General features: G+C 49.1%; 5 protein-coding genes across 5 annotated transcripts; 4 read left to right on the top strand and 1 right to left on the bottom strand.

The window, feature by feature from the left end:
• Positions 1 to 1,700: 1,700 nt before the first annotated feature.
• LOC117838573 (cytochrome b561 and DOMON domain-containing protein At2g04850) lies at positions 1,701 to 3,567 on the bottom strand. Its single transcript, XM_034718651.2, has one exon. It carries the CDS (start codon positions 3,449 to 3,451, stop codon positions 2,036 to 2,038), a length of 1,416 nt encoding a protein of 471 aa, XP_034574542.1. The 5' UTR covers positions 3,452 to 3,567; the 3' UTR covers positions 1,701 to 2,035.
• Positions 3,568 to 4,990: 1,423 nt separating this feature from the next.
• LOC117838576 (GCN5-related N-acetyltransferase 9) lies at positions 4,991 to 7,560 on the top strand. Its single transcript, XM_034718653.2, has 6 exons — positions 4,991 to 5,283; positions 5,382 to 5,453; positions 6,152 to 6,239; positions 6,766 to 6,898; positions 6,973 to 7,011; positions 7,222 to 7,560. The coding sequence occupies exons 1-6, from the start codon at positions 5,040 to 5,042 to the stop codon at positions 7,285 to 7,287; spliced, it is 642 nt and encodes a 213-aa protein (XP_034574544.2). The 5' UTR covers positions 4,991 to 5,039; the 3' UTR covers positions 7,288 to 7,560.
• A 707-nt stretch (positions 7,561 to 8,267) lies between these two features.
• On the top strand, positions 8,268 to 11,983 carry LOC117838575 (mitochondrial import inner membrane translocase subunit TIM22-3). Its single transcript, XM_034718652.2, has 5 exons — positions 8,268 to 8,513; positions 9,096 to 9,160; positions 9,260 to 9,332; positions 9,419 to 9,472; positions 11,521 to 11,983. Exons 1-5 carry the CDS (start codon positions 8,339 to 8,341, stop codon positions 11,760 to 11,762), a joined length of 609 nt encoding a protein of 202 aa, XP_034574543.1. The 5' UTR covers positions 8,268 to 8,338; the 3' UTR covers positions 11,763 to 11,983.
• Positions 11,984 to 12,089: 106 nt separating this feature from the next.
• On the top strand, positions 12,090 to 13,543 carry LOC117836194 (cytochrome b561 and DOMON domain-containing protein At4g12980). Its single transcript, XM_034715570.2, has one exon. The coding sequence runs from the start codon at positions 12,535 to 12,537 to the stop codon at positions 13,369 to 13,371; it is 837 nt and encodes a 278-aa protein (XP_034571461.2). The 5' UTR covers positions 12,090 to 12,534; the 3' UTR covers positions 13,372 to 13,543.
• Positions 13,544 to 14,757: 1,214 nt separating this feature from the next.
• LOC117835800 (auxin-induced in root cultures protein 12) lies at positions 14,758 to 16,636 on the top strand. Its single transcript, XM_072290966.1, has one exon. The coding sequence runs from the start codon at positions 15,016 to 15,018 to the stop codon at positions 15,571 to 15,573; it is 558 nt and encodes a 185-aa protein (XP_072147067.1). The 5' UTR covers positions 14,758 to 15,015; the 3' UTR covers positions 15,574 to 16,636.
• The last annotated feature ends 5,480 nt before the right edge of the window (positions 16,637 to 22,116 follow it).

Below are 22,116 nucleotides of genomic sequence, written 5' to 3'. Positions count from 1 at the left end.
GGTTCCGTTGCTCTCAGAGCTCTAACGCTGAAACTATTTTAATCGGTAGGTTATTCAAGAAAGTTATCTCGACAGGGACGATGTTTGTTGAAAAAAAGCATAGGTAGTTTTAATTGAACTCAGTCATCAAAAAAAAGTTTTAATTGAACTCGTACATTTTATCACTACCAGTGCCTTGTGCCTACTGCTTTGCTGCGAAAGTGCAGAAACCCAAATGGCATACAAGTGGAAGTGTGTAACTGCCTCGACCGGTGTCATCAGTTAAACTGCTCCATTCTTGTATGTGTTTTCTTTCCTGGCCCTCTCAACGGTACTGGCGCTTATATTGTAGCCAGTACCTTCAACCCAGCGACATAATTTGGTCAACGTCTCAGAACAAAGACCTCTAGAAGGAGCATCAGTGGAAACTTTCTTCATATTCTGGCAGTAGTCGTCAGTGAAGATGATAGGCTGGATGCTTGCAGAAATTCTCCCTGTTTCTTTATTAGCCTTACTGCATGCAGCTGCAAACAGAAAAATAAAAATCAAAGCATAGTCGTCGAGTTGATTTCTAGTTTTTCAACAAAGTAGCGCCAACTTTACACCATACTCCACCAAAGCGTTTTATCCCGGCAAAAAAGGAACTTCTAGATTCCGCTCGTGCCGAACAAACTAAAGTGCGACAAGATCATCCGCACTGTGCTGCCGGTTCTCACTTTCTTTTCTATTCCAAAATCAAGCGCTACTTCACTCACAAGCCCCCCAAAAAAAGGCACAATAATACGCATCTCACTCACTGTTTTTCTCTTTCCAGTGAGAAAAGCTTTGACGAAAGTTGGGCAAAAAAAAAAGTGCCTTTGTTCCTGTCCATCTCACAATGTGAACGCGGTCAGTGGTTCAGTCCAAGTGCTGCTGAGTGCTGACCAATGGATAATCTCGATCCCTAGCTGGTAGGTTAGCGAAGGTAAGCGCACGCATCAGCAGCCAAAGGCATCCCCATCATCTAGATAAAATAAGGCTGGGCTTGCAATAAGTCTTTCATCCGACCCAAAGAAACAAGCAAGCCACTAGGGATCAAGGAATTATAAAGACTAAGGAAAGCGCCTTTCTTGTGCGCCAGTCTATATATATGCCTAATGCGACTGTAATTTCAGCATCTCTGGCGAGTTAGTTAGCAGTCAAAAATTGCTGTTACTCTCTCTAAGGTAGATACCGTTAATTACTTCCTGCTTTCAGTTTCGCCGTGCTCTTCGTTTTCAGAAGTCCGCCCGAAAATTTGACCAAGAGGCTAGAGGGAACAGGCTAGCTCTGCTCAGTCCTTGCCTCTCCGCATCCTCTTCTAGTCTTCCGCATGGGATGTACTGTAGATGAAGAAATCAACCAGCCATGGCGTGGAGGGACGGTTTGGTGAAAGTTGAAGTCCGAGCGGGATGGGACGGGGCATACTGCGAAAAGACCGTAGCTGCCGGAGACAAAGGAGAAGAGTGGCATGACACGTACAGGTGCAGGTTTACAACAATTGCCAGCTACAGGGAAAGGCAATTAGCACAAAGAAGGCGTGGGCTACATCTAACCTCAGCATTTGTTGGGCCGGACCGAGGAAAAGCCCGGTACCTTCCCAGCTAAAAATTTGTAGCCCGCGCCCGTCCATTGAATCAGAGAGCCGGCAATTGAATCAAGACGTTGACTTTGTGCAATTAGGAACCTCTGTTCTGTGATCGGTCAGACAAAGGGTCTCTTCTTTACTTTGTGAGATAATTGGGAGTACATTTCTTTACAGAAAATCGCTATCTTCCTACAAACCATAGATTTCATTGGGTAACTGCAAGTCAAACTTATACAAGAATCTCTACTTCTCTCTATATATATCGAGAAAGGACGAAAAAAGATACTCTTATCATGCGAAGAAACAGAGCACGGCTTGCCATTTGTCCTGCCGGCGAATGCACCCGCTGTGGAGTATGGACGTGCCTGATGATATCCTTCGAGACATCGCTCTCACCGGCCCCGGCCTCCGTCCAACCCGCCACCGCTGAGGCAGCAAAGCGAGCGAGCTCTAGAAGGCAGCTGCCCTGTCCTTGACGACGACGTCCTCCACCTCCCTCCTCATGAGCTTCTCCTCCTGCTGCCTGCGGCAGAAGAGCACCCACGCGTTCACCTCCAGCGCGACGCAGGCGCCCATGAGCGTGGCGAGCGCCAGGCAGTAGCCAAGCTTCCAGTAGGAGGCGCCGAGCCCCATGACCTCGAAGCCCTGGAACACGTTCACCACCCCGACCACCACGCACCCGTACCCCACCAGGTGGTGGTACGACTTCCAGTACTTGCGGTACCGGTTCGTGGTCTTGGGCCGGAAGAACATGGCCAGCGTCTGCAGGCTCCCCGCCGTCGCCGCCGCGATGCCCAGCCCGCGGTGCAGCTTGTACGTCACCCCCGGCGACGCCGACCCCATCACCAGGCCCAGCGCGAACCCGGCCGCCCCCAGGGTGTACCCCGTCGCCTGCATCGCCGCGTGCGCGTAGAACCACGCGGGCCCCGCGGACGCGCACGGCCGCAGGTACCGGGCCACCGCCGCGCCGACCGGGAGGAGCAGGCCCCAGGAGAGCGCGTTCAGGGACCCGTGCAGCCACTGCAGCGTGGCCGAGGCGATGGGCGAGGCCTCGGTGGCGGTGGTCAGGATGTCCACGGTGGCGTGCGACGCCAGGTCGGAGGCGTCGGTGGGGTGGATGGTCGGGGAGTAGCCCTGCACGTAGAGCCCCCGGTTCCACACCAAGTGGACCCTGGTGCGGTTCGGTGACAGCCGGATGGTGGCGGCGATGGTCACCTTGGCGCCGTCGCGGACGGTGCGCGCGGGGGCGAGGAGCGACGCCGAGGACGCCAGCAGCGGGATGTCCAGCGGCCGGGACACGAGCGGCGACGCCTGGAGCTTGACGTCCGGGGAGAGGACGAACGGGAGCGCGAGCAGCGCGCCCGTGGACGGGTCGGAGAAGGCCGCGAGCACGCGCGCCCCGGTCATCGCCGGCGCGCCCGCGTTCACGCCCCAGGCCACCCACCCCGACGGCGAGATGAAGGAGCCCGTGAACGCGGCGTCCAGCGTCGCGTTCCGCGCGTCGTAGGTCCACGCCAGCGTCGCGCCCTGCGTCGGCAGGGCGATGCACTTGTCGTACGTCTTCACGGGCGTCGAGGTCGTGCACCGCCCGGCCGCCACCGCCACCGCTCCGTCGGGGAGGAGGGCGGCGACGGCCATCGCCATGAGTAGCAAGCCCCGCTGCTGCCACGACATTGCTGCGGCGCGCTGTGTCGCACGGCGAGTGGCGCGAGCAAGCTCAGCCACGCCCACGACGCCTCGAGCTAGTGAGGGCAGTGAGGTGCGTGGCGAGTGCTTAGTTTGGCTTTGCGTTGCGCTCGTAAGTGGGGTTTTAGTGGGGCGTTCCGGGGGTGTGACTGCGATGATTGCTCTGGGATGTGCGTTCATTGGTCGCCTCTGTTTCGATGGGTTCTTAGCTTTGAAGGCAAGGGACGAAAGGCTCCAAAAGGAAGGCTACATGCGGCCTGTGAACTGTGATCTGGATCTGTGTGGTGCCGACCCTAGCTTGGCCCCCGTCCTTTGCACCCAGCTCTTGGCTAGTCGGATTAGTAGGTGTGTAAATTGAAGTAGTGGTCGCCTGGCCGACAGAACAGTGTACAATGTACAATGTTACTTACAAGTCTTTTTTATACAGTCTTGGGGATGTACATGTACCCAGATGTAGCACCAGATGATAACTAGGACCTCCCAAGGGCAGTAAGAATCAGCCATCGTCTGTGTGCACATGCTTGATACACTTTTTGGGTGCAGTGCTGTGATCAGCTTCAGCTTTGCGGAACTCTGTGATGATTCAGTGCATGAACTCGTTAAGGTTAGGTGCGCGCTGATCCCAGCAGTGGAACAACTGATTGCAAAATGGAATGTTTGGTGAGCGCAATAGAATGGGCTCTCTCACTCACAGCATGGTATGGGGATGCGATGTGATGGATTCGGAGAATATTTGTTTCCAGCTTGGGACTTTTTAGTCATGCGTGGTGCTGCTGCTATGATGGTGGTGGTGATCATGATGATGGCCCTTGTCATTGTTAGCTTCAAAGGCACGGCTACGGCTACGAGATTGTGGGATTTCGGTTCGGAAAGCGCTGAATTCGTGAAGAAAGTAGCATGTGTGCCTCGAGTATCAAATTCGATGCACGTTTCCAGGAAAAGTAGGTGTGGTTTATTATATGCTTAAAAAAGGATCAGTGCAGTGTCTCAGACTCCGTCAAATAACCTTTTAAGTCACATTTAATCATATTTGTGTGCCGAACATAGTTGCAATTGCTGAATTGCAATATCTGTTTGGTCAATTATACTGTGACTATAAGCACAGCTTCTGAGCAAGGCATCAGTCATTAGTTAATCTGCATGAAATGGCTCTGCCTGAAGACTGATGCCAAACTAAATGGAAAGACAAAAAGAAAAACGATTAGGATCCTCCTCCTCCTTCTAACGATGTTTCATCACAAAATCAGAAAGACTGATCAGGATGGGAGAACTGTTAGAAAGCAATTAAGTTCTCATGAACCTACCCAACACTCCATGCCATGCTCCCTCTGTTGATTCACATGAGCAACTACCACGAATGGAGGTCTAGCAACAGGATATGTGCTTGATAATGTCTCTCATCAAACGTGGCGTTTCATCTTAGTTTTTCTCTCATCGTGATGAATTCACCTTGGTGCTGAAACTTTTGAGACACGTTGATGGTGCCATGCTTCAAAAGAAACAAAGACCAGAAAATTTTCCATTATTTAAAAAATGAGCAACTGCTTGCCTGAAATGGCTCAGTTCAGTTGCTTGGAACGATACCGGAACAGAACAGAGCAGAGCAGGCAGCAATACGTCTTCAGATGCTACACACGTACTTTCCAAACAGCGTTCACTTCAAACGGAAATCCGCCTTCACAAGGAGTCCGCGTATTTCTAACGTATTGCTTTTAGGTCTAAGCCAGTTGACGTCACTGCCGGGTGCCGAGTCGAATCCGTGCTTGCAATGGAGGTGTCCGGGGCGGCACCGGCGGCCGCCGCCGCGGTGGAGGCAGAGAGTGGGAGCGGCGGGAAGGGAAGCTGGTATGTGCTGGGGGAGCGGGCGGTGCTGGTGCCCTACCTGCGAGAGCACGTGCCGCGGTACCACGAGTGGATGCAGGACCCTGCGCTGCTGGAGGCCACCGCGTCGGAGCCCCTCTCTCTCGCCCAAGAGTTCGACGTCCACCGCTCCTGGACCCTCGATCCCCTCAGTTCCGCGACGCACCCGTCTTTCTAGTTTTGCTCGATTTGATTTGAGGCGTTCTGTTTGATTCGATGGATTCCCTTTTGCTTGCTTGTTTGTCCGCAGAGCATACATTCATAGTGTTGGACAAGGAGTTGATCGAGGGACGGTTCTCGCCCGGCAATCGGCACACCGAAGGTTAATTCCTCTGTTCTGCTCATTATCTTTGTAGCCCTCGCCCCTCGGCTTGTTTAGCTTACTGTTTGATCATGAATCAGGAGAACAAAAATTATGTTGTCTTGATTTTGACTTTTATTAATTTTGCAATGAATCCGAAAATTGTGTCTTAGTTGCTGCCACTAGGATGTTCAGATTATATATAACCTAAAACCGTGCTAATTTAGTACCTTTGTTCTTCTGTGGAGTCATACAATCAACGTACGCATCTCCATTCAGCAGAGAGCACAGCCCTGATGAATGTAAAGATGTTTTGGCTAAAAAAGTATGCATATTTTTTATATGTGATTTTTCTTAAATGATTGCTCATCTGTTCAAATATCTGTCAAACACAATAGCTACTGCTTGTTTATTTTCCTAATAATCGCACAGCCATCTTTATTTCTTTCGGTCCCAACATCAAAATATGGTATGTGAAGTGGAGAGTAATATACAACTGTATCCAAGTGGTGGGTCGTTTTTGTTCAAGCAAGTTCCAAGAGCATAGTAGTGTACATTGTATCTAGTAGAATGACAATACAAAGTTTCTGCTTGGTTAGGTTTGTTAAGTCCACTTAAGCTTTTCAACTTTTAAATTCTGTTTGTACTTAGTATTGTTTTTTTGCCTATAATAACTTTCCTTTTCTTGCTAGCATTCATTTCTACCTTATCCACTGCAGCTATGGTTGGTGATGTAAACATATATATGAATGACCCTGATGATATGCAGCTGGCAGAGATAGAGATTATGATAGCTGAACATAAGAGGTACCTTCTCTATAACACTGATCGTGTCACTGTTTTTACCGTCTCTGATATCTTTTTGAACTTACACCGTTCTGTTCTGTGGACAGTTCATGTATACATTTTTACTTGGTTAGTTATGATGTGAAATTTTTTTGAGAGATCAAACAAATAGTAGCAGCTATTGCTAGTCCTTTCAATTTTCAGCTGTCACTTTCTTCGCTACCAGATCTGTAGCATACCATAGTTTGTAATCTGCAACTATGCAATAATCTAGCGGAATTACGCTATCGCTGGGCAACTCATTTGTACTGCAAGAGAGACAAATTTTAGGTTGCATGTGATGTTCTGTACCTCTTGCTCCGGGGCTCCTGGTCCTGTAAACTTCTGGAATGATCTTTATGTAGGGACATAGCAGTTGAAGCAATAATTAGATATGTCACATGAAAGTAAAGTAGATGCTGAACTGAGAACAGAACGGCCGATTTAGCTTGAGACAGTGATACTTTCTGCTTGTGCTAACTAGAATATCCACTTTTTCTTGTCGCAGCCGTGGGAAGGGAATTGGTCAAGAAGCAATCTTACTGATGATGGCATTTGCAGTAGAGAAATATGGAATTCACACATTCAGAGCAAAAATTAGTGAATCAAATACGGCATCCCTTAAGCTCTTCAGAAAGTTGGTGAGCATCCCTCTTTTCTCATATTCTCGTTTGTTCTTGTTGATCATAATTATATTTCTCTGGTTTGGATACAGGGCTTCAAGGATGCTTCATACAGTGCGGTGTTTAAAGAGGTATGTATCATGACAATCTCACTTTTGCAAAGAACTTGTGACTTTATAAAGAATGTTTCTGCTAAACTACATCACAACTCATCGATATTGATGTGCCCTCGAGTCTCAGCGAGTCAAAAAAATGTAGTATTCGTCCACTGAAATAGCAGAAATTACTTCAAATCCATCTTGAAAAAGAACAATCAGTCAAAACTCATTGTCTTCTCTCAGGTGACTCTGGAGGCACCTGCTGATGCACTCCCGTTGAGATTTCCTCTAACCATAGGAGATTGGTGACAACTGATGTGGCCCGAGCTGGTGTCATCTAATTATCGAGCATCTCTGATTGGTTTTCATGGAGCGAGGGCAGAAGCTAACTCCGTGCGGCCCGCACTGCACCACAAGATGCCTACTGTTTGTCTGTCTCTCTGACTAAGAATTGCTCTGGATGATGATGTATAAAAACTGGATAACACAGTATCACAGTTGATCGTGTACAACCATTGTTAGCTTGAAGTCAATAGCATTGGCATCATGGCAGCATGGAACAAGTTGCAGGTATTACAGTCATTACATGGTTTTGAAATCGAACTAGATGCGGTTTTTACTTCTTCGGAATGGTAATCGATCACTCGAAGAGAGTGAGATACAGATACGTACTAGTGTGAGTGGTGTTTGCGCACATGTTCTCAGCCATTAGCCTCAAATGCCTGACGAGAGGGGAAAAAAAGAAAAGAAAAGAAAAGAAAGAAAAACTTTTGGTTTGGCGCACTTGGCTCACAGCCCGTCGGGGGCGTTTTCTTCCACTGACTTATTTTTAGCACGTGTCACATCGAATGCTTAGATACTAATTAGGAGTATTAAACGTAGACTATTTACAAAACCCATTACATAGGACGAATCTAAACGGCGAGATGAATCTATTAAGCCTAATTAAGTCTAATTAATCCATCATTAGCAAATGTTTACTGTAGCAACACATTGTCAAATCATGGACTAATTAGGCTTAATAGATTCGTCTTATGTAATAGGTTTTGTAAATAATCTACGTTTAATACTCCTAATTAGTATCTAAACATTCGATGTGACGGATGCTAAAAATAAGTCAGTGGAAGAAAACGGGCTGTAGTCAGTGCTCGAAAAATAAGTCAGTGGAAGAAAACGGGCCGTAGTCAGTGCTCGTCGAGCAGGCCGCCAGGCGCCAGCCCAGAAAATGGGGTGGCCTGCGGGCCCACACGCCACTCCAACTTGGGTACAAACCCTTGGGCTTGGGCACCTGGCGCCTGGGGGCGAAACGGGACGAGATAACGAGACAGGAAGAGGGGAGGAGGATCAGGGCGCAGACAAGATGGCGGCGAAGCGCGAGAACGAGTCTGACGGCGAAGAGTTCGGCGGCGAGGGCTCCAACCCTGTCGGCGGTGGCGCGACTCCGCCGCCCCTAGCCGCAGCCCCCGTCGTCTGCCTCCTCCGTTCCGTCGGGGACTTCGCCGGCGGCGCCTTCGTCGGATCCGTCTTCGGATATGGTACTCCAGCGATTTTCGATTCCCTTGTTTTACTCTACTCACCTTCTGATTATCCCGGGTCGTGTCGATATTTTTTGCTTTGTAGATTTTTGGTTCTTATTAGGGCACGTAAAGGATAGAAGCCTTTTCCCCTATCTGCCCAATTCCTTCCATAACACGAATTTGTTATTGTCGAAATCCATTAAATTTGTTGTTTCAATCCTCCTTAATAGTACTGTTTCCGGTTTTAATTGCACATATCATGCAAAGCCCATGAGTAAATTGAAACTTAAATCTTTATTTTGTTTGGACGATAAGGGTCCTATTATCACTCTAGTTGCCAAGGGTACCATCATAATGGTTTAGTTTATACTTAGCTACACGCAGGGGCGAATCTAGCTGGCAATATCACCGGGTCATTACCGTTGCAAGTCAGGGTCTCACCATTATGCAACAGTGCATAGGTGATTTTTCACTGGTTTGCCAAAGAATCGTCACGGTCAGCTGACCCCGATAAAAGAGCCTAGATCCGCCCTGGCTACATGTGTGGCTGTTTTTCTTGAAATAAAATTTCTTATACTGCATGTTGGATTCCTTGCGCAGGACAAGGCTTGATCACTAAGAAGGGTTTCAAGGGCTCATTCAGCAATGCGGGGTCCTCTGCCAAGGTTAGTTGATTGCGGTTCTTAATGGAATTATTTCTTTGATGACAATATTGTTATGTGCTTTCCTGGGCAGCTGCTCATAACAGAAATTTCATTGATTAGACTTTTGCAGTTCTATCTGGTGTCCAGAGTTTGGTTGTATGCTTGCTGAGAAGGTTGCGTGGGAAAGATGATAGTAAGTATACCATGTTAAGCAGCCATCTCTTTGCAAACATATCTAGAGTTCAGTGTTTAAAATGAACTGACCTGTTCTGTTGGCAGTTGTCAATGCTGGTATAGCTGGTTGTTGCACTGGCCTTGCTTTGAGCTTCCCAGGTATTTACATCGAACTTAATTTTTTGTCTTACTGTTTTCTGTATACTGTCCTCGATGTTGAAGCATCTTAGTTTAGCTAGCTGTTTCAGAAATGTGGTATTGCTACATGTTTCTCTCTTTTTTTTGTAGTTTTGAGTGTCTCTTGTGTTGTTGGAATTATATACCATTTGGAGAACGAATCTGAAATGTTTGTTGGATGTGCTTAGGCGCATTTACTTTTTCAAAATTAGTCTGCAGCCATCAATTTCAAGGGTTAGACACTGGGAAAAAATTAGAATGGCTTAATGAACATGAGTTAATGACTGTTTTTTTACATTCAACAGAAACTGAATCTTGCATGCATCTTTTTATGCTGACTAGTGACTAGCACAAGTTACATCAGAAAAATCATTGCTGCTAATGAATCCTGAGAACAACTAGCGTACTGTTATATATATATGTTCAGTTGCATGGTGCTTGACCTCATACATTGCCACCAGCACTTGGCTGGAGATATGCTATAAACTTTGTTATGTGCTTCTCTTGTTAGTTTGCACCGCATTTTTTGGCTTTCTGGCATTAATAGTGTTGAATGGCTATAATTGTGTTACTATTTAGCACTGTGCTGTTAGTATCTGGCTAATTGTCTAAGTTCAAGCGGAAGCTAATGTTCGTGCTTGTGCTACCCTGAGCTTCTATTTGCAATAACCTAAAAGGAAAGTAAAAAAAAAAGGCAAAAAGTCCATTTTTGACCATTGAACTATAGCCTCGGTTTGGTTTCGACCATCGAACTCAAAAACTAGGAATCTTTGACCACTCAGCTGTATAAACCGTGTATAAGTAGCCACCGCACCCCCTTCAACCCCTGTTTTGACTCGATTTAAGTGGTTCTGACCGCCATGTTGGATCCACCCGCTATGTCACCTTGCTGACTCAGATGGCCCCACACGTCAGGCCTTGTGCCTTCCTTATCTCTTCCAGACCTGTCATGGTGGCGGGGTGCGGTGGAAACAGGAGGATGGGCCCTCTATGGCGGCGGCGCGCGTGACCCTGGCGGACGCGGCTCCGGCACCGGCCCGGAGCGGCGGGGCGTCCGTTCGAGGCAGGGGTGGCGGCGGTCTCGATGGTTGTTACGGCCTGTAGTTACTGGCTCGCGATGCCACCACCTCGCCGAACGGCACGGAGGAAGCTGCCGCTGAGGCGACCGCCACGAGCTGGGGCTGGCGTGGCGGGAGCAGCCACGTCATCGGCTGGTTTGCCGGGGCTGCGTGGCAACGTCGACTGCCGGCGCGACGCAGCCGCTTAGCAGGCCCGTCACCAGCACCCCGTACTGGAACACCAGCCACACCCACCTCTCCTCAACCTGGTCAGAACGAGAACAATTTTCAATGTGATCGGAAGACTAGGAACCTGGGACAGACATCTAGCAGCAGCATCAGAACAGCATCCGGTTTCAGCTGACACGAACAGAGCGTGGAGGAAGAAGAGGTGAGGAGGAGTTAGGACACCTGGCATGGTGGGCTTCGTTGAAGTCGCGGAGCCTGACGACGTGGCGGTGGTTGAGGCGCGCCAGTAGCTGCAGCTCCAGGTGGAAGGTGGCCTTCCCGCCGCCGCTCCCTTGCTACTCGTCGTCCCGGGAGCGGCTGGAGCTGGTGGCCCGCTTGACGGTGGCGACGAGGCTGCCGGGGAGGCGCGCCCTGAACGCCGTGAACCCCCTGTAGTTGAACAGCAGCGACTTGCGCCACACCGTCAGCGTCGTCACCGGCTCCTTGCCGGCCCCGCCGCCGCCGTCGCGACTCTCTCGGCTGGCGACGGCTTCTTGATTTGGGGAAAGGGATGGGTGGATCAAAACAGGTGTTGAAGCGGTGCGATGGCTAATTATACACGGTTTATACAGTTAAGTGGTCAAAGATTCATGGTTTTCGAGTTCGATGGTCGAAACCAAACGGAGGCTATAGTTCAATGGTCAAAAATGAACTTTTTCCAAAAAAAAAAACATAGGACTACTACTTCATTTCTTTGGGACTTTTGTGTATCCTTCTCATACATGTTTGTTTTTGTTTTATCAGGAGCACCGCAAGCATTGCTCCAGAGCTGCGCCACCTTTGCAGCGTTCTCTTGCATCATGGAGGGGCTCAACAAGCAGAAGGCTGCAATGGCTCACACACTTGGCGCGACTGCATTGACAATTGGGAATGAGAAAGGGGGTGTTCTGCCCCCGTTCACCCTTCCACCAATTCTTGATGCATCGGATGCTTTAGCTTCATGCTGCCAAGCCTTAGTAAAGCCTAAACACTGGAAAACAGGATAGGGGAGAGAGACATGCTGAAGAAAGGTAGCGTCAGTCTTTGGTTCTTTATTATGTTGATTTAGCATACCTGCATATGTAAATTTTGTTTTTTGGACAAGCTGTGGAACGTGCCCGAAACCTAGATTTGCTTCAAGTAACTGGCAGGTTTTCCTGATGTGTTTATGTTGAGAATTTTGCTGGGTCTGGCATATTAAAATCATAAATACTTACCTCGATGCTCAGCTGTTTGGCCATCATTGATACAGTGAAGTGACAGTTTACACTCAGATTGTTAACTGTACGTTACGCATATCTAATCTGCATCAATGCAATACAAATTTGGCTCCAACGTACCGGATGCAATACACCGTCGCACATCGACGCGGAGACTGGACCGAACAAAGTTAGCGTCCAGCAGATTCGGTCCGTATGCAAAACCGCTTGCGTCGGAATATACTGGAAAATTTACAAATTCCTCCGTAGAAGCCAGAAAGCCACTTCAAGTTGCAAAACTCCTGCAAGTATTTTCGTTCAACCTACGGACCTACGGTCTAATTTCAACTCCTTTCGGGGAAATATTTTGCTTCTACACTGCGAGCATCGCGATTACACTTGGATTAAACCATTAGAAATCGGAGATTCTTCAGAAATCTTGGACACGACACGCCGGCAGAGGAGACCAAAGTCCCTGGACGGTACGACACGGCGGTGGATCCGACGAATAATAGGCTAGCGTACAACTGTACAAAAATCTGAAGAAATCGCATATACTGGCGTAGTTCTGTACGGCAAAATGCTGCGATGTTGCTGTAGTTTAGCACTGTATATAGCACATACCTCTTCCCTGCTGCTCTCACACTCGCAGGTCGCAAGCGTCACGCCTCGGGCTCCGACAACCTCGCTAGTGTGCGTTCGCGCCTGGACCTGGAGTGGGAAGGCTAGGAGCAGAATAACGCACGCACATACGTGTTCTACCTGCGATATGGCGCCACGAAACAACACGATGCGGCTCATCTCCGGGGCCATGCTGATGCTGCTGTTCGCGGCCGCCGCGGCAGCCCAGGGCTGCGCGCCGGCCAAGTTCCAGGCGGGTAGGTCGTCGTTCCAGCGGTGCATCTCCCTGCCCGTGCTCGGCGCCAGCCTGTTCTGGACGTACCACGCGGCGAACGGCACCGCGGACCTCGCGTTCCGGGCGCCGCAGGGCGCCGGCGGCTGGGTCGCCTGGGGCATCAACACCGACCGCCCCGGCAGCATGGTCGGCAGCAGCGTGTTCCTCGCCTCGCCCGGCGCCAGCGGCGGCGCCGCGTCCGTCCTGACGACCGTCCTCGAGAGCACGTCGCCCAGCCTGGCCAACGGGACCCTCAGGTTCGACGTGCCCGTCGCCCCCGCCGCCGAGTACGCGGGCGGCGCGTACACGATCTATGTGACGGTGGCGCTCCCTGGGAACAACACGGTGCAGAACACGGTGTGGCAGGCTGGGCCGCTCAGCGGCGGGCGGATAGCGGCGCACCCCATGTCCGGGGCGAACCTGCAGAGCACCATGAAGCTCGACTTCTTGTCCGGCGGCACTAGCACCGGGGCGACTAACTCCATGGTGCACCGTCGTAACTTGAGGAATTCTCGTGGATAAAAAAAAAAGGAAGCCCGCCACCAGTTACAAAAGTTCGAGTCTCAAGATCAAAATGCTAATAAATGTGTTGTATGAATATAATATGCTTTCAACAATTGCATTACAGGAATGGAGCTAGCATGCGTGCATGATTCAAGTGATGATTGAGTTTTAGTGTGTAAGCATCTTCATGTATAGCATTTTTTTAAAAGAAAAATGGTAAACTAGGACGAGAAAAAAGAGGAAGATGAGGAAGGACAGAATGGAGCAGTCATTAGCATGGATCGGATGTTTGATGCTAATTAGGAGTATTAAATATAGGATAATTATAAAACTAATTGCACAGATGGAGTCTAATTCGCGAGACGAATCTATTAAGCCTAATTAGTCCATGATTTGACAATGTAGTGCTACAGTAACCATTTGCTAATGATGGATTAATTAGGCTTAATAGATTCATCTCGCGAAATAGCATAGTGGTTCTGCAATTAGTTTTATAATTAGATCATGTTTAGTCCTCCTAATTAGCATCCGAACATCCGATGTGACACTGCTAAAGTTTAGCACCTAGTATCCAAACATCCCCGTTTCGCCGTTCATACGGATGATGTGGCATCCAAATTTAAATTCCTCTCTAATGAACTGAAACTAGATGAAACTGACGAACTGTGTTAGAAACAAACAAGCTAATTGCAAAATTATGAGAAAAAAAAACCCCCGAAATGTAACAAAATATGAGACAGAGGCAAAACGTGGTCCATCTTGATAGCAGAGGATTGTACCGGCGTTACAATAGCAAAATGTGTAAAGGAACGGGATGTTCTCCCCGAAAATACGAAATATGTACGCAATCCCATGTGATAGGATAGCAAGGCGGCAGGGCACCATCTGGAGGAAGTCAAACGCGGATAATATACTGTTTGGCTCTATGTTAAAGTTTAACACCCGTCGTATCGGATGTTTGGATGCTAATTAGGAGTATTAAATATAGATTAATTACAAAACTAATTGCACAGATGGAGTGTAATTCGCGAGACGAATCTATTAAGCCTAATTAGTTCATGATTTGATAATGTGGTGCTACAGTAACCATTTGCTAATGATGGATTAATTAGGCTTAATAGATTCGTCTCGCGAATTAGCACAGGGTTCTGCAATTAGTTTTATAATTAGCTCATATTTAGTTCTCCTAATTAGCATCCGAACATCCGATATGACACTGTTAAAGTTTAACACCTCGTATCCAAACACCCCCTTCGTCACCGTGTTTTTGGTTGTTCCAGATTTCAGGTGTTGGACAAGGGATGGTACATACGACACGTCTGTGGAGATGAATCTTTTGGTGTATAGAATGAAGAATTTACATACAGGCTCTGACTCAGTATGCGATTGCAAAATATTGATACTTTGACAGTGTCGACGTCGTCAAGCCAACAGTCCAAACAACCTCACCTGAAATCCCATGACGTCCAGCCATCTTTTATATAAAGCCGGCCTCCTTTTGCCTTTGCACCAAGAGTTCAAGAATCAGCAGCATCTGGCGCTTCCGGGCACACCTCAAGGCTGCATTGTGCAAAAGATCTAGCGACCCTCGCAGCACACGAGCGCGCACGCGCACTCGCACTCGCACTCGCATCTGTACGTGTTCGGTGCTCTCCACTGTGGATGTGGTTTCGTCGTCCAGCTCGGCATCCAATGGCTGGACGACGAAACCACTCGGCGTGGCTCCTTCTCAGGGCCGCGCTGCTCCTCGTCGCGGCCACCGCCGCGACGGCGCAGAACAACTGCTCGTCCGCCAAGTTCCCCGCGGGGCGGTCGTTCCAGCGCTGCACCTCCCTGCCCGTGCTCGGCGCCAGCCTGCACTGGACGTACCACCAGGCGAACGGCACGGCCGACGTCGCGTTCCGGGTGCCGCAGAGCACCACCGGCTGGGTCGCGTGGGGAATCAACACCGAGCGCCCCGTCAGCATGGCCGGCAGCAGCGTGTTCATCGCCTCGCACTCGCAGGACGGCAACGGCGGCGCGGTGTCCGTCCTGGCGACCTACCTGGAGAGCACGGCACCGGCGCTCGCCAACAACACCCTCAAGCTCGCCGTGCCCGTCACGCCGGCCGCCGAGTACTCGGGCGGCGCGTACACCATCTACGCCATGGCGCTGCCGGGGAGGCCTGTTCAACGGCGGTTTATCGCGGGTTTACACGGTTTCTCAAATCAAACCACATGATTACGGGTCAGGCGGGTTGGTTCGCTGGTTTGTGCGGTTTAAAACCGACGACAACATACGTCATTGCTGGAAGCTACGAGTGGCTCCCCACGTCGGCAGCGTTCGCGTCCATCCAGACCGTAGTTGCGTGTCCCGCCCCGGCGTGCGCCACTGTCATGGTGCGACCCAGAAAGAATAGTCGTGCCCGTGCTACTCTTGGCACTAGCCGTCGCAGCCTCGGCGCTCGGCGGCATGTCCGCGGAGCTGCCGCAGTAGGAGTTGTCGACGTCGGCGCTGCAGGAGTTCCTCGCGGGCACGCTGCATGAGCACGCGCTGGGCTGGAACGTGTCTGTGTTGGCCTGCACCTGGACTAGCGTCCGGTGTGACGCAGCCAACACCACGATCGTGGAGCTCCACCTCCCGGGCGTCACCCTCATCGGTGCGCCACCAGCCACGGTCGGCGTGCTGCGGAGCCTCCAGGTCCTCTCACTGTGCAACAACCGCATCTTGGGGGCATCCCCACGATTAGCTGCCGGTAACATATAGTGATCTGTGTTTAGCTTGATTCAATGGGACTCGTGTAATCGTCAACGGCCCGGCCGTCGCTGCCACGCAGCGTTGGTTGCCGATGAGCCCTGTTAGACGGATTTATTGATCTAAACCACGGTTTAGCCCAACCTAGATGGAAGCTGAGTAGCTGGTTTCTACAGGCTGGTTTGGCGGGTTGGCACCAACCCGGTGAACATCACGGTGCAGAACACGGTGTGGCGGGCCGGCCCGCTCAGCGGCGGGCGAATAGCGCCGCACCCGACGTCCGCGGCGAACCTGCGGAGCGCCCAGAAGCTGGACTTCCTGTCCGGCAACCACCGGAGCGCAGGGGCACCCAACTCCAGGGTGCACCGTCGTGACCTGAGGGAGTTTCTGGGTTAAAACGCTGCAGTGTTTTTTTACCGGCTGCCCACCAGTGAAGGAAATCGCACCCGTCGACTCGACCCATTCTTTTTTCTGAAATAACGACTCGACCCATTCTGTCTTGTCCGAATACATTGTATGCTAGTGCTTCTTTACATTGTTCCAGTCCAGATTGATTGTAGGTCCTGTACATGTGTTGCTAGTGCTTTCATTCATGATGATCCCAGGTTCATGTGTTGTCTAAATAATTACTTTTACATTCCATCTGCCGTTTCCATTCTTTTTAAAATTTTAAAAAGTTATGGTATTGTCGTCTCAAACGTAGCAGAGCCCATTTTCTGTGCGAACGGGGCAGACACAGAAGCAGCCTTTTTGGCAGCAGGGCATGATCAGGCCCAACAGTCACTGCCGGCGGCCTACCCCCACACCCACCCAAATCCGCACGGCGAGGCCCAGGCCTAGCCCATTTGATTGACTTGGGATGTCCAAAGCCATGTTGGGGAGGATCTCCGGGCGAGGCACACGGACACGGTCGGCGTCGCGTGCTCGCTGCAGCACCACGTCGGGATGTCAATTGTTGTGAATCATTTATCGGCGATCAACACCAGTAACTATCCTTGGTGGTTACTGATCGAGAGGGTCTCGCACCCTTTCACCGTGACCATTTATCTTGTGTGTGTATATATATATTCATATATGTACAAACAGATCAATGCAATACACAGAGATTCCACTCTTGTCATTTGTGTCTCCCATTTACATTAGCACAAATCTACTCTTAACACGTTATCAGCATGATTTGCTCTCGTCCCCACCCTTGACAACGACGGTCCCCACTCTTGGTCACGACGGTCCCCATCCGCACGGCGCACACGCATCGCTTGGTCACGACGTGATGTTTGATAGGATTAGTCCTGAACTCCTGATAATTTTCGTTGATCCGGGGTGAAATCACCGTGGGGAAAGGTCTGAAACCGACCTCTCGGGCAGGTGCCTTGACCCCGTTTAACGCCGCCGCCAGCTTTGCTTAACCGCGCGCCCAAGCATCACCATTGTCGTTCGTCCGAGTTATATAATACCAACCGCCCAACCCCTGCAGGGCTATAAAGCCGTCACTACGCCGCCGAAGGTTCCAAACTTCCATTCCATCCCGTCGTCTCTGGACGCACGAAATTAAAGCACCCATCGTTCCAAAACACAACAGTCAACAGGGCCAGGGCATGATAGGATAGTTTAAGTTAACACTACTACGCGGCGTGAACCAGAGCATCTCATTCCAATGTTCTTGGCTTCAAACTGAAGGCGCAGTGACTTACGGGGACGAGCTGACGAAACGCCTTCATCACACCACGTGCGGCGTTGCCGGGGCAACACGATAGCCGGGTTGGAAGAAAGATAGGGGGGGAAAAAAAAGAAGAAGAGCCGATCGGCACCGGATAGCGAAATGTGCAGCAGGTTCAGGTATCATCGTGCAACGCGACTTTAGGTGCAGCACCTGACCTGCTACAGCCTCGGCATGTACGGACGGATGCGTGTACCCGGACACATCCTGACCGGAGGGTTTTTCTCTCAGATAATCGCTGCAGGCCTCAACCTAACCAGGCTTGGCCTGTGTTGCTGCGGCGCCAGTGTCAAATGCACACAGCATGCATAGCTCTGAAGAAATGCGAGGCCTGCAGGGTGAAGTCTTGCCCTTGTACTTGTAGTAGGTTCCAGGTATCCAAAGAAAACACTGAAGGTTGTCACTTGTCTTGCGGATGAAAAGTAGCATGCGACAGGGGAAAGTATTTTCGACCTTCTAGATCCTGAGCATTACGGAATAAGGATGAGTAGGTGAACAACCAACGGTGCTTTACTGGTGCCAACTACCAGCTACTAGGTGAACAACCAACGGTTCTTCACAGAATCACAGGTGAACAGTTCACAATAGACGACGACCCAGCTAGGCGTATAGAAGGGATGAAAGCGCGTTTCGTGCTGCAAAACGGAGGTCAACAAGAAATACTGTAGTAGGCTAGTAGCCATGGAACCCAACTAGCCAACTGCTTGTTCGGACCTTGCAGTTGCAGCGACATGCAAGCAACATCTTTCTTTTTTATCAACGTGACTATATGTTTCTCTTATAAACTAAGGAGCTAACATACACTCCGTATCCTGTTCTGATTTCTGAATATGCTGTTCTTATCCACACTCCTGCATCACGTTACACTTTGACCGACTAGTACAAAAGTCAAATCCCAACGACCAGTTCCTAGTACAAGTCGTATGGCTTGCTGACGTATAAGTGATCCTGCTTGGCACCTTCGTTCCTTCCTCCATAGTTTGCTTAGTCTTTACCAGGGATCTGTTCGCTTCAGCTTATAAGCTGGCTGAAAAGCTGAAACGGCTGATTTGTTGTGAGAGGAAAACACTGTTTGATGGCTGATAAGCCGGCTGAATAAGCTGAAGCGAACAGGCCGCAGAACTTATTCTACTGTTTGTACTAGCTAGTAGTATGTGAACGATGTGTACTGGTAGCATATGCTTCCGTTAGAGCTAGCAAACCTTAATGTGAGATCATCAACAACTACCTCCCATTGTATTATCTTTTGTTGTGACCACCTGATGTCAGTAATGATGCTTCACGTTAGGAATCAGTCCGAGTAGTTCATTGTGTATTTAAACAGAGACACGCTTTCTCGTGTTCTATGAAGACTGACTATGAAAAACTGCAGTTGTATGTGTATAGAACAGATAGTTTTTACAGTCCTGTGCTGAATATTGTATTCCTTTCCAAAGCCCTGGAAAATAAGCGTGGCAGTCAATGATGGAAATCACCTTACATGTCGCACCCTGTCTTACCTACGGTTAATGTGAATCGAGAAAGCAAACGCACGAGTGGTAGACTTTTCAGTTATAACCCCACCAATCTATTCTCACAATACGGATAAGTGGATAACTTAAAAGAAGCGTTCCCTGAGATGCAGAGAAAAGTAGTTGATACGTAGTTTCGAATTTTTTATGCATGGCTGTATATTCCAGCATATATATTTTTTTGGACCTCACAAATTGTTCTATGAATTTTCAGTAAGACCACCACAGAGATGAAAAGTAAGACAACGACAGAATGAAGAGTAAACCAGCTGCCTTATTCTTTTTGATGTTTCGTGGCGTTGCCACCAACCATCGTTGCTTGTTCTGTTCTTGCATATATTCAAACTTTAGTCCACTGTTCAAAATGTGGTTAAATGTTTACTTCATCGACTATGTTTTCGCATCAATAGTTAGATAGGGAAAAAAAGGAAAAAAAGAATCATGTATCATCCATTCCCTCTTTTCCTTATCTATGTTTGAATCATGCATTATGTTATAAATGTTTGTTCTTGTAGGAACTAGCAGAGAGTACTACTGAGTACAAAATTGGAGAGCATAAGTAGGTTAGCAGGCTGATATGTCTTCGGCTTTTCAATTAAAAAGGCCAGAAAAGTAAAAAAAAAACGCAAAAAACGGTCGTGTGCCAATATTTTTTTTTCGAAAGAGACGCTAACTAGTGTCTCAAATCTGATAATCATCAACACTTTGACGCATGAAATGTACAAGTACATGATCGAACGAATGATTTCTTGGTGCAAATGGATTGTCTCGTTAGATCGTTCTCGCAAGCTAAAAGGTGTGTGCCCCATATATTGTTGATCGTGAAACGGTGGTGAAGACTGCTAAATATAATAAACATCGGAGTACGATGTGTCTCGAGCAAAAAGTGGGACACGTACCACACGTAGTAGAATGCGGCTTAACTGTAATGCTTCTGACACTTGTTCTTCAGCAATCAGCATCCATACGTAGTAGAATGCGACTTAACGGTGGTATTTGACTGTACTATCAAATACCAGCAAATTAATAGCACTGTTCTGAGAAAAAGAAGGTGCAGTAAAATGAGCTCGTTATGGTGAAGAGGACTGGTAGTGAGTTGCCGAGTTGGGCAGGTTTGGCAAAGCCGTGGCGTTTTCATTTCTTGCTTTGCTACGCATAAAGGTTTACTATCCAGTTACTGTAGCAGTTTGGTTTTCCGTCTCATCTTGCAAAGGAAATTTATTTTTACCGAGTTGTTCAATAGTACTACAAGCATGCGCAATTAACATCGCAATCCTCACGGCCATCTGCAAAGTTGAATACTATATGAAAGCGACTTTCATCTCAAAAAGTCTTCAGGCTTTGTCGTCACGGTGATTTCGTGTTCGGCTTCTCATCACCAAGTCTAAACCCTTTCAGTCAGTCTGCTCAATCCAGTACTCAAGATCGGCGTTATACGGTGGCGTCGTCCTTGCAGGTGCAGGCACCTACAACTTGCGATGTAAACTGAAGCCCAGAGCTGAGCTGGCCGTCAACATGTATGAGTCAGAGTTTGAATTTTGCTACGGTACATCTGAAGTGTCGCCAGTGTTTCTGTCTCGTAATCTACGAGTATCTACATACTGCATACAGTCCGAATACAGACAGTACATGCAGCAGTCAAAATCGACCGTGAAAACCAACACATCTACAACTAAACGGAAGATCCAAGGTGCAAGATCTACTGGCAGATTGCATCATCAACCCATATGAGCAGAAGCTGCGTTGCGTTGGAGTTACTAGGACTAATCTATGTGAAGAACAAGAACGAGTCGACCGTGAGCGGTGTCTTAACTGCTAACCATGTCTTGATCAGAAAGGGAATGGAACGCGTGGGTGGCCGGCGTCCATATGGCACGCGCCTGAGGAAGACGAAGACTTCGTGGAGACTATACCCCCGGCCGCCTCCAACTGCTGTCCTCCGTGCGTTCTGCGTAGATTTGGGAGACGAACCCGTCCGCGCCGGCCGCCGGGCACATGTCGCGTGCTCTCATGCACGCAGCGAAAGCGCATCGGCAGCCAATCAAATTTACAATACACTTGTTGGAAAAAAAGATGCAAGTGGAAGAAGAACTGTTAAAGAAAAAGAGAGATTCAAGTTGGGGAATGTTAAGATTTTTGGGGAGTTTAGATATATTGTGCAAGAAGCCCAAGATAAGCTTGTACCAACAGCTCGAGATATTTCGGAGCCTTTAGACAGCACAGTGGCCGCTTTTTAAATTTAAAATGAAACGACTGAGCTGTCCCAAGTCCCCATTCCCAAGCATACTCGATTGCTCGTCAAACAATTGCAAAGGCCAAAGAACACATGCCCAATTCTCTCCAAACAATGCTATTGCCTGAAGCGTACGAAAAGGATAGCCGCACGAGAAGGAAAAGGAAGCTACAAGTACAATAACACAACACACAAGAGCTGTGATCGAGTTGACCGAGGGGAACACGGTCTACAGTAATGAACTTGCCCCTGCAGCCTCACCTAATCCTCTTATCTGAATTCTTCTATCGCTGCCTAGTTGCCTTGTTGGCCAGCCTCCCTCAACAACTCTCGGCAACTCGGCGGCGTGGAACCGGGCCACGCCCCCGCTAAAACCGTGGAAAAGGTATGCCCCCGCACTCCGGGGGCAGGTACATGACTACGCGCCCAACTCACCATGGCATGGCAGGGATTTTTGCGATGGGTCCGTTCCTCTTGTTCGGACATACGGTGGACTTGCCTTTCCCTTTTGTACAGCAGCTGAAGCTAGCACAGCCTTCTTTGCTGAAATGGTAGCTGACATTATC

The sequence above is a fragment of the Setaria viridis genome, chromosome 9 (genome assembly GCF_005286985.2).
Source record: "Setaria viridis chromosome 9, Setaria_viridis_v4.0, whole genome shotgun sequence".
NCBI classification, from domain to species: domain Eukaryota; kingdom Viridiplantae; phylum Streptophyta; class Magnoliopsida; order Poales; family Poaceae; genus Setaria; species Setaria viridis.
Note: the sequence above shows the minus strand (reverse complement) of the source record. Positions and strands in the feature narration are given on the sequence as shown.

Coding starts and splice junctions, on each gene's coding strand:
- LOC117838573 (XM_034718651.2), bottom strand. CDS start 3,451: ATGAACGCACATCCCAGAGCAATCATCGCAGTCACACCCCCGGAACGC.
- LOC117838576 (XM_034718653.2), top strand. CDS start 5,040: ATGGAGGTGTCCGGGGCGGCACCGGCGGCCGCCGCCGCGGTGGAGGCA. Junction 6,240..6,765: donor ATGATAGCTGAACATAAGAG/GTACCTTCTCTA, acceptor TTCTTGTCGCAG/CCGTGGGAAGGGAATTGGTC. Junction 7,012..7,221: donor ACAGTGCGGTGTTTAAAGAG/GTATGTATCATG, acceptor GTCTTCTCTCAG/GTGACTCTGGAGGCACCTGC.
- LOC117835800 (XM_072290966.1), top strand. CDS start 15,016: ATGTGGTTTCGTCGTCCAGCTCGGCATCCAATGGCTGGACGACGAAAC.
- LOC117836194 (XM_034715570.2), top strand. CDS start 12,535: ATGCTGCGATGTTGCTGTAGTTTAGCACTGTATATAGCACATACCTCT.
- LOC117838575 (XM_034718652.2), top strand. CDS start 8,339: ATGGCGGCGAAGCGCGAGAACGAGTCTGACGGCGAAGAGTTCGGCGGC. Junction 8,514..9,095: donor CGGATCCGTCTTCGGATATG/GTACTCCAGCGA, acceptor TTCCTTGCGCAG/GACAAGGCTTGATCACTAAG. Junction 9,333..9,418: donor GTTGCGTGGGAAAGATGATA/GTAAGTATACCA, acceptor TTCTGTTGGCAG/TTGTCAATGCTGGTATAGCT.